Source organism: Gavialis gangeticus, unplaced genomic scaffold (assembly GCF_001723915.1).
Source record: "Gavialis gangeticus isolate Ggan-Ray unplaced genomic scaffold, GavGan_comp1, whole genome shotgun sequence".
Classification (NCBI taxonomy): Eukaryota; Metazoa; Chordata; order Crocodylia; family Gavialidae; genus Gavialis; species Gavialis gangeticus.
This window is the reverse complement of record NW_017729022.1, coordinates 112,737,501-112,747,442: the sequence shown is the minus strand read 5'-3', so window position 1 is coordinate 112,747,442 and position 9,942 is coordinate 112,737,501. Positions and strand designations below refer to the sequence as shown.

Here is a 9,942-nt window from a genome sequence, read left to right as displayed (position 1 = left end):
AAAAAAAAAAAAAAAAAAAAAAGCATTTATTTGTGCTAATCAGTGTTTCTTTTAAGCTGCGTGGTGTGCACAGCCGCACCTGCCAGTATGGTACGAGTATGCCTGTGCAGCTGCACATGCCACACAGCTTAGAGGGAACGCTGATGTTAATGCACAGTAGCATTGATTATGGCACATTAATGAATGTGTAGACATGCTCGGTTTGTACTAGTTTGACTGTGGAGTAAAATTTCTTGCTGGCCCCAAACATGGTGACTGACCTAATTCTGAGCAGAGGGACAAGAGCCTCTCACCAGAAAATTTTCAAGTTTTGATGCCAACATAAGCATCAGAACATCCCACTCAAAAATTGCTAGCCTTGGATGCAGCCAGTATGCAATGCTTCTGAGGCAACTTACCCTGCCCTCCCAAACAGAAGCAGGAAAAGAAATCCTTCCCAGTCTCATGTGTCAACCTACAAAGCCCAAAAGGGAAAAACTGAACACCCTCCCTTCTGCTCTGTCACCTGGGAACAGCAAGCAGGACTCCACACATCACACCCTCTGACTAGACAGCAAGAACTCCCATTTCTGCTTCCTTTCCATCAACTTGTTCCAGCTGCTTTAAATCTTTCTTGACTAAGCCAGGTGCAGAGCTCTACTTCATTCTCTTGTTACTGAGCATGGTTCTCTCCAATATTCACCTGCCTGTCACCATGCTTGCAAAGAGGACTTTTGTCAAATACCTCTGAAATCTACTTTGGACATACTTAATGGACATTACCAGCCATTTCAAACATGTTGTACCACATCAATGTTAATTTTGAAAGGTTTGTTAAGAATTATTATTTTCCATAGTAAAAGCAAGAAATATTTTTTTAAATGCACCATGACAGTTTCAAACTCAATCACCACAAAAATGAGACAAAAGGGTTGTTCCAGGTACAAGTTTTTTTTACATATCCACCCTATCTATAAAATATGTTGGAACCTACCTAAGTTTGCAGTAGTGTGCAGAACAGTAATAGTATCCTTAGTGTATTGACTCTAATATACTGTCCTCCATTGTACAAAACCAACTGCCCTGTTGGCTTCAGTTTACAATCTTATGTAAAATACAACCTACCTTGCATTGTAACATGTTTGCCACTCTCTCCTGCATTGACTGCCCCGCCTTTGGTCTCACAAGGATATAAACAGTTTTTACATCAGGACTGGAGCGCAGTAGCTTTTCCATCAGTACTTTGCCCATGAAACCTGTGGCTCCTGTGATGAGCACGGCCTTTCCATTGTAATAAGCTGCGACTGAAGACATGGTTCTCTCCATCTGTCCCTCTGTCCTCCTTCTGACTTCCTGCAGGAGGTACCTAAGAGGAAGCAGAAATAACAAGAATTTAGAAATATGGAAGTAAATATTGTTAAAAAAAATTATCCATTTAAACTCTTCCGATTATATCAGTTAACTGTTTAACCAATAACATGTACCTATTATGGAGGGCTGGGGGTGCAGGGGCTGCATGAGGGATGTGCTAGAGACGGCCTGGGGCTCCTTGCAGCAAGACAGCTCCCCACACTAGTGTGACTGGTTCCAGGGCCTGGAGCCCAGGACCAAGTGTGGTCGCAGTTGAGTGACCCTGGGCAGCCCACAGCCAGGCACTCGGTGGGTGGGCGGACAGTGCAGCACCAGGGAAGCACCTCCCTAGCTGTCATTTCATCATGATGATGATGATGGGGGCAGAGTGCTCTCCATCTCCTCCATAGTGGCCTGAGACACATAGCCCCAGCATGGGGTGTCAGAAGCATGCTGCCACTGAGCTAGCCACACTGACCGTGGCCCGTGTCAACTCACAGCCCCTTCTGCCAGAGTAACCCCTGCCCACCTGCCTGTCCACAGGTAATACTGCCACCGCCAAGAATGGGAATAAGATTGAGAGCAGTGAGCAAGCCCAGGAGGGAGGGATAGAGTCAGGGAGACCCCCAGTAGCCAGCATCTGCTCTGCCTGCCACAGGGCGAGACACACAGGTGGCAAGTGGAGGTCTTGGTGCTGGCCATCATGTCCTGCCCTGCCTCCCCTTCCCCACCTCTCCTCCTCCAGGGAGAAGGCAGGCTCAGCTCAATTCCACTGCCTCCTCCCACCCACCCTGGCCTCAGCACTTTGATTTACGTGGTGCAAACTGCTGGTGGAAGGAGCAGATGGCGTGCAATAGCAGGCTGGTTTAAACATCAACTGTCATGCATTAATGGTACAAGTAAAATTATAATTTAACCATTTAACCTTTCACAACCCTAGTCAAAAGATGGGACACTTGAGCCTACTTAACTGTGATGTACAATAACATTTCTAGTCTGTCCAAATCAGATATTTAAGCTCTGAGGAAAAGCAGGAGCTCAGACATATCCCTGATCCTAGTGTTTCTTTTGGCAACCCTGTTGGTGCTTCCCTGCTGACCAACCAGGTGATCGGAATCATAATTTCATAGTAGCTAGTGTCAGGAGGGACCTGAACAGATCATCTAGCCTGACCCCCTGCCACAGGCAGGAATGAATGCTGGGTTCACAAGATCCCAGACAGGTGATTATCCAACCTCCTCTTGAATTTGCCCAAGGTAGGGGCGAGGACCACTTCCCTGGGAAGTTGGTTCCAGATTTGGCCACCCTAACGTTAAAAAAATTGTCCTCTGATCTCTAACCTAAACCTATTCTCCATCAGCTTATTACCATTGTTCCTCATCACCCCAGGTGGTGCTGGGGAGAAAAGGGCTCTACTTATTTGCTGTTGATCTCCCCTGATGAGTTTGTAGGCAGCCACCAGGTCCCCCCTCAGCCTCCTCTTGCTGAGGCTGAACAGGTTCAGGTCCCTCAGTCTCTCCTTATAGGGCCTGTCCTGCTGGCCTCTCACCAAACAGGTGGCCCTCCTCTGAACCCTCTCCAGGCTGGGCACATCCTTTGTAAAGTGCAGCACCCAGTACTGGAAGCAGTACTCCAATTGCAGCCTGACCAGTGTCACACAGAGGAGTATCACCTCTCTGGACCAGCTTTAGAATCATCTTTGGATGCATAACAAGGTATGGCTGGCCTTGCTGGCTGTGGTCTGGCATTGGCAGCTCATGCTTGTCTTGGAGTCAATAATGACTCCAAGATCCTTTTCCACTGGTTTCAAGAAGGGAACTCCCCAGACTGTATGTATGCTTCTCCCCAGGTGCAGCACCCTGCATTTGTCTACATTGAACCCCATCTTATTCTCATGTGCCCACTTTTGTAGTCTGCCTAAATCTATTTGCAGCCTCTCTCTCCCTTCAAGTGTGTCCACCTTGCCCCATATCTTACTGTCATCAGCAAACTTGGACAGCTTGCTTTCTACCCCCCACCCCCACCCCAGCCCAAGTTGCTGATGAAGATGTTAAAAAGTGCGGGCCTGAGGATCAAGCCCTGGGGTACCCCACTGCTCACATCTTGCCGGATTGAGTACAACCCGTCCACCACTACTCTCTGGGTGCACCCCATCAGCCAATTTTTTACCCATCCAACTGTGCAGGCATCAATGCCACAGTTGCTTAATTTATTGATGAGGATGGGGTAAGAGACGGTGTCAAAGGCCTTCTTAAAGTCTCGAAAGATTATGTCCATGGTGACACCATCATCCAAGGATTTAGTTACTTGGTCATAAAAGGCAATCAGGTTGGTCAGGCAGGACCTGCCTTTGATGAACCCATGCCGACTGCCCCCGAGCATAATCTCCCCTGCAGGCCCCCCACAGATGTACTCCTTAATGATTCTCTCCAAGATCTTCCTGACCACCGAGGTGAGGCTTACAGGTCTATAGTTACTTGGGTCCTCCTTCCTCCCTTTCTTGAAAATTGGGACCACATTAGCCAGTTTCCAATCCCCTGGCACCTGGCCAGATGACTACGAATGCTCATACAGGCAGGCCAAGGGCTCCGCGATGACCCCTGCCAGCTCCCTCAACACCCTGGGGTGGAGGCCATCTGGATCTGCAAATTTAAAAGCGTCTAGCCCTTCCAGAAGATTCCCAACTACATCTGCACTGACTGAAGGCCTGACAGAGCTATCCCCAAGATTGTCCCTACCTCTGGTAGGTGGGATATCTTAGTCCCTGTTCAAGAAAACAGAGGCAAAGAAACTGTTAAAAATATCAGCTTTCTTGTCTGGCATAACCACAAGATTACAGTTCGCATCTTGCAGGGGCCCTACATTGCCTGGTGCCCTCTTCTTGCTCCCAATGTACTTGAAAAAGGACTTTTTGTTGTCCTTAATCCTGGACACTAGCCTGAGTTCAATCTCTACTTTGGCCTTCCTAATAGCCCTCCTGTACTCACGGGCTGAGGAGGAATACTCCTCCTTGGTGATAGCTCCTCCCTTCCACTGGTTGTATGCCAACCTTTTAGTTCTCAGGCATTCCTGAATGCCCTTGCTGAGTCCAGGAGGTTTCTGAGCACTTTCACCCCCTTGTTTCTCTCAGGTACTGTTATCTTTTGGGCCTGGAGGATTGCCCCCTTAAGGTACGACCATCCCTCGTGGACTCCCATCTCCTCTACCTTCTGGGCCCTCAGTGCCTCCCCCACTAGTCTCCTAAGCTCATTGAAGTCACTGAATCACTGTTGCTGAGATACCCATTTCACTGTATAGGACACCCTGGAGCCTACCCTGGTCAATTTTGATCTCTACTCCTTAGGTAAAAGTGTTTAAATTCTAGGTGTTGTGAAACATCAAAGGATTTAATAAGTCAGTGATCATGGCTGGATATCTTTTTAAAAGATAAAGTACAGCTCAGACAGAGGATCTGGGCTTGATACAGGATTTTTTTTTTTTTTAAATCAACTGAAGTTCTATTGTCTAAATGTTACATAACTCAAGAATAGACAAAGTGGTCCTTTTTTACCTTAAAATGTGTTTATGATTGAATCCTTGAAAATCAGGTCAGCTACCTTTACAGTAATCAAAGTGTACCTTGGGAATCTTTGCTTTCCTATTGCCAAAAGGTTTGCTTTAGTGAATTTTTTTTTTTTTTTTAAAGTACGAGTTGATAGCAACTCATACGTGAAATGGGTAATGATGAAACAAAAAAGATTACAGATGCTATACAAGAGAAAAGCCATGAAAAGATGCACAAACAACCATCAACCCAGAGGATTTTTACTGAGAAGTCTACCCAAGACTTGTAGCCTGTAACTAGTACATGCTTCTGTCAGCGAAGTTCTGGTTATCTAGATAAAAGAAGCAGTCTTAAGTCGCATACAGTGCTACACGCACTGGAATCATGGTTCACTTTTCCTTGAAAACAAGATGTTTCCACACATGTGCATGAATATACTCATGCCTCATAATAAACACATGCAGACCTAGGCACACATGTGTGCACACATATATACATGCTGCTTTATCCTGAGCAACAGAGTTGGAAGATATTATGTGCCTACCTGCAAAAGAAACAGTGATGAGCTGAACAAGTGGCATAAAATAACCATGTCCTGCATTCAGGCTGGATCCAAAGCCTACTGGAGATACTGGAATAACTCCTACTGAAGTCAATAGTCTCTGCATTAGGCTTTTACTGACATGGGCTCATTAGTAGAGTCCCTTCATATTTATACAGAAGTACGGTCATCTCCCCTTCTCCAGTGCACTCCAACTTACTGCACAATCAAGGACAGTGTCTCCACATTATTCTGTCTCTACATGCTTACCCAGGAGGGATGCAACCCTGCAGATCAAAGCTGCATACTATTTTCTTCAGTGTTTGTGAGTGGGGCATTAGCACTATAAAAGAATTTAAAGCCTGGCTCAGAGGCTGCTTCTGATTATTAAGGAGGCTCCTGAAATTGCCCAATTTCCCAACGTAACTATGAGTCACAAGAGTTCTAGTGTCCGACTCCAAAGACAGTAAGTTAGGACTGGGAGTAAGCAGCATCCTACCTCCTGTGCACTATTCTCAGGGTATGTTCCAACTTCAGTCACAGGAAAGATGGATTGGAGCATAGTCTTTAAACTAGCCTTATACTGGTGCCAGTAGCAGTCTAGTTCCAGTTGCATGGAGCTTAGTGCAGTATAAACCTATGTTTATACAGCCTTTGGAGCAAGTGCAGGGCATCACTGAGAAATGAGCCTCATCAATTTGTGTCTACTCCATGCAAGCCCACACCTACAAGTTAGGCAGGTATATGACTGGCATGCATACCTTAGTGGCTCTGTGCTTTTGCCTTCTGGATTTCCATGTCTAAGGAGCTTAAGTATGGCACTGTGGGGCACACTCAAGCCACCTGCTCTGCCTAATTTGTGGTCTTGGGCAAAGTGGGTATTGCTTCTCTCTTGGAGGTGCTGCTCAGCTTACTTTAGAAGTTGCATAGACATAGCCTAAAAAGATATTCTACCCTAGGCTCCATGGGGTACCTGGTAGTATTATATGTAGTTTAGGTATGTATACACTATACTAAACTCATTATTGGCTCAATATTATGCCTCCCTCCCATAAAAAACAGCCCACATCCACAGCTAGCTGTCCATTTCACTGGCTGTTCAACTCAGAAGGACCAACCACCCTTAACAGGAGGTGGTGGAGTGAGCAAGTGGCAAGCAAAACAGGATGGCTGTGCATGATACTGTGGCAAAAGTGCAAGAGGAGTAAATAATGGCAGAAGACCCCTCAGGCATTGGAAGATCACAAATAGAGACTGGAAGAGACTCCTCAAGCAAGAGATACCTAAAAAGGAAGCATAACTATCTGCTCAGGGAACATCTTTTCACTGTGATTCTGAAAAGGTAACTGTATCCAAAAATGGCTATTCTGGAGATTCTTCAGAGTGCTACTGCAAAATGCAACCCATGCAAGATTTAGAAATCTCTGAGGTTATTTGAACAATGAATAATTTCAGAAACGGGTAGGAATCAGACAACCTTTGTGCACTGAAACCCTGTGCATCCACATACAAATGGCAGAGCTAGGTGTGAGGCCAAAGGGAAGGGAAACAACAGGGGCACTGCAGGTATCTGTTACCACCAGTCACTAAAGGTGGCTTGTCTTACTGAATGTGTTAAGAATGTGGAGCTTTGTTTTTGCTATTGCACCTTAGTTTACTTAGATTAAGATTACTGTTTTTTCATTGCACCTTCATATTGTGCTACACTTGAAAAGGTACACTTTGAATTCGATAACAGGTAACTGGTGTACCTAGAATGTTCTTGCTCCTCTAAAGAAACTAAATTTGCTTAATATGTTTTTGCAGATATTATGTAAGCCACAGTAGGGTACAACTATATGGACAGCACAAACTCCACTGTGACTGATTCAGGCTGGACATAAGAAAGAACTTCTTCACTGTCTGAGCCCCCAAGGTTTGGAATAGACTGCTGCTGGAGGCGGTTCAAGCACCCACTCTGAACGCCTTCAAGACGCATTTGGATGCTTATCTTGCTGGGATCCTATGGTCCCTGCTGACTTCCTGCTCCTGGGGCAGGGGGCTGGACTCAATGATCCTCCGGGGTCCCTTCCAGCCCAAATGTCTATGAAATCTATGAAATGATGCAAACTTAGCTGGCAGTGTCATCTTGCTTTCAGCAACCCAAATACACTCTTCCACCATTCTGCAACTGCTTAGTGTGGAACAGAATTCTCATTTTCTAGGGCCTGTGTGATCATTATTAACATTTTGGTGACTTTCCCAAGAACAAAATATAGGCATGTGAATTCTTCAATGACTCTGGTGCAATTTGCCTATCTCACTGTAAAAAGCTAAATATCATTGTAGATGCAGTCATGGACAAACTGCTTTGAGAATCACATTACAAACTTGCAATCAGCACCACCGAACTGGTTAGACAATGACCTGCAACAGCCAGGTGTAGATAGCACCCAGAATGACCTGCTTCTGTACTGGTACGGGTTCCCTCAATCCTGTCCTCCAAAACTGGAGAGCCAGGGCAAATTCCATGAAGCTCTCCTCTCTCATGAAAGTGTCCTAGAGCCTCTGCAAGTCATTTCAGATTTGTAAGATGGTTACTTTCTTCCCTCCCTCATCCCCATTCTGTCTTTCCTGCTCCAGACATGATGCTGTACACATGGAGATCACATGACAATTGCACCCATCACCTTTACTACTAAATCTACCAATGATGCATCATCCCTGTCATATGAGTTCAGCAACCTTCCACAGTGGATCAATAAGTCACCACACACATCCCCACCTATCCTGCAGCATAAGCAATAGGCCTGTAATCAGGAGTAGTTCACATTGGTGGTCTATTGCTGGTATGGATAGACAACTGCAAGGAGCCTGCAGAGATGGAAAAAAAAATCAGCTCTATATGGTGATGAGATAAAAATCACTTATGCTTTTGGAGCCACAAAGAAAAGACAACTCATCCCATAAAATACCACAAGCTAGTTCCTGAATTCTATAAAGTCTGACCTCTGTGGAGTGCCAGAAAACCTGGGATATGATGTCACAAAACTTAGCACAAGTATGGAACAGCGTGCACGCAGCAACAAAGGGCATGTTTGTCTGGTGTGACCTTGTCTAGGCATGAAAATATTACTGCATCTGATACTCATAAATCAGTCATGCTCAGTGATTGGGAGGGGCTGGGAAACGTGTGCAAGTTACATATTTGCTGGATTTCCAAAGAACTTCAAATCTTAAATCTTGCATGCTGTCAACTTTCACCAACACTAAATAACTAAAGAAAAAACCCCACTTGAGTGCTTAGCAGTGCAGAAGCATGTCTGAGAAGCCAATCTAAATGAAGCATTACTTGGATATATTACCTTGCAATATTGCAGTAGAGAATATTACACAAAGGAAAAAATCCCTGCTTTAGAAGAGATCCAAAACAGATCTATCAGGTGGGTCATCCAATTTAGAAAATGGGTCAAGGCAGAAACTTTGCTTTCAAAGGAGGTTATTGTAAATGCATTAATAATTATGGGGATTCACTGATGTAGTGCGCTAACCTACTTTCAAATCTGGCCTACATGACAAGTTAAAAGAACGCACCGGAAGATGTCATTTAGTAACTGTTAAACAGTTGTCCATATCTCACAACTGGCTCTGCGAGAGCCTAGAACAGTTTACAGATTTATCTTAATAGACAATTAGATTACCAGGAATATGAGCAGAAGTTTTTTTTTATGCATAAGAGAAATCTAAGGCAAGAAAAATATAGGGGTTAAGAAACAGTTTGTCTAGGAGGCTAAGGGTGTGCATCTGGGTGGAGTGCTAATTCAGTAATCCCTACTACAGATCACAAAATGATCCAAACAAAGATGGATTAGCAAATTTATGTCGGCACAACGCATAACTTGCTAAGTTACAGGTCCCTCACTTCCATGAACATTACAATTATCCTAAAAACATTACTAGAAATGTAAAGCAGTTGACACAGTCACTGGTGGGGCTAGGGACAGACATTACACACATACTGGTTTAAGTGATCAGAAACTGGTTTAAACCTGTAACAGAACAGACACTCGGTGCACATAAACCGGTTTGAAATAAACCTGGCTGAATGTAGTATTAGACTTAACTTACTTGGCTCAAATGGGTTTATGCAGTGTCTGTCCCAGACCCCTTGCTGGTTTAAGATAAATCAGATTCTCCCCGCATCCCAGGATGCTCTCTAGGCTGGGTATAGCTCTGTTCTCTGCTCCAGTGACCTGGGCGGGCCCCTCCCCTCTGCTCTCTAGCCAGAGCAGGGGCAGGGTGTGGCCAGACACTGGCCTACCATGGCTCCCCCAAGGCAAATTTCTCCCTCTGTCCCCTCTCCACTGATGTTTGCAGCTGCTATTTGCCAGTCCCAGACTTACCTCCATGGCTTGCCAGCAGCCAGGCAGGGATGGAGTTAATTCCTCCCTCTGTCCCCTCTCTCCCCTGGAACCCTCCAGGGGTTTGGCTGAGTCTCTGGAGCTTGGGAGGAGATTAATTCCATAGTGTGTGTGTGTGTGTGGGGGGG

The 9,942-nt window shown here is 45.2% G+C and overlaps 1 protein-coding gene across 2 annotated transcripts in view; it reads right to left on the bottom strand.

Annotated features, from left to right (window-relative positions):
• Nucleotides 1-9,942, bottom strand: part of FAR2 (fatty acyl-CoA reductase 2) — a 316,414-nt gene that overhangs the window by 149,907 nt on the left and 156,565 nt on the right. For both annotated transcript variants that reach the window (XM_019515991.1, XM_019515992.1), the window contains exon 2: nucleotides 1,105-1,345. In XM_019515991.1, the coding sequence (XP_019371536.1) occupies nucleotides 1,105-1,305 (201 nt within the window). In that variant the 5' untranslated portion in view covers nucleotides 1,306-1,345. The remainder of the gene's footprint in view (nucleotides 1-1,104; nucleotides 1,346-9,942) is intronic.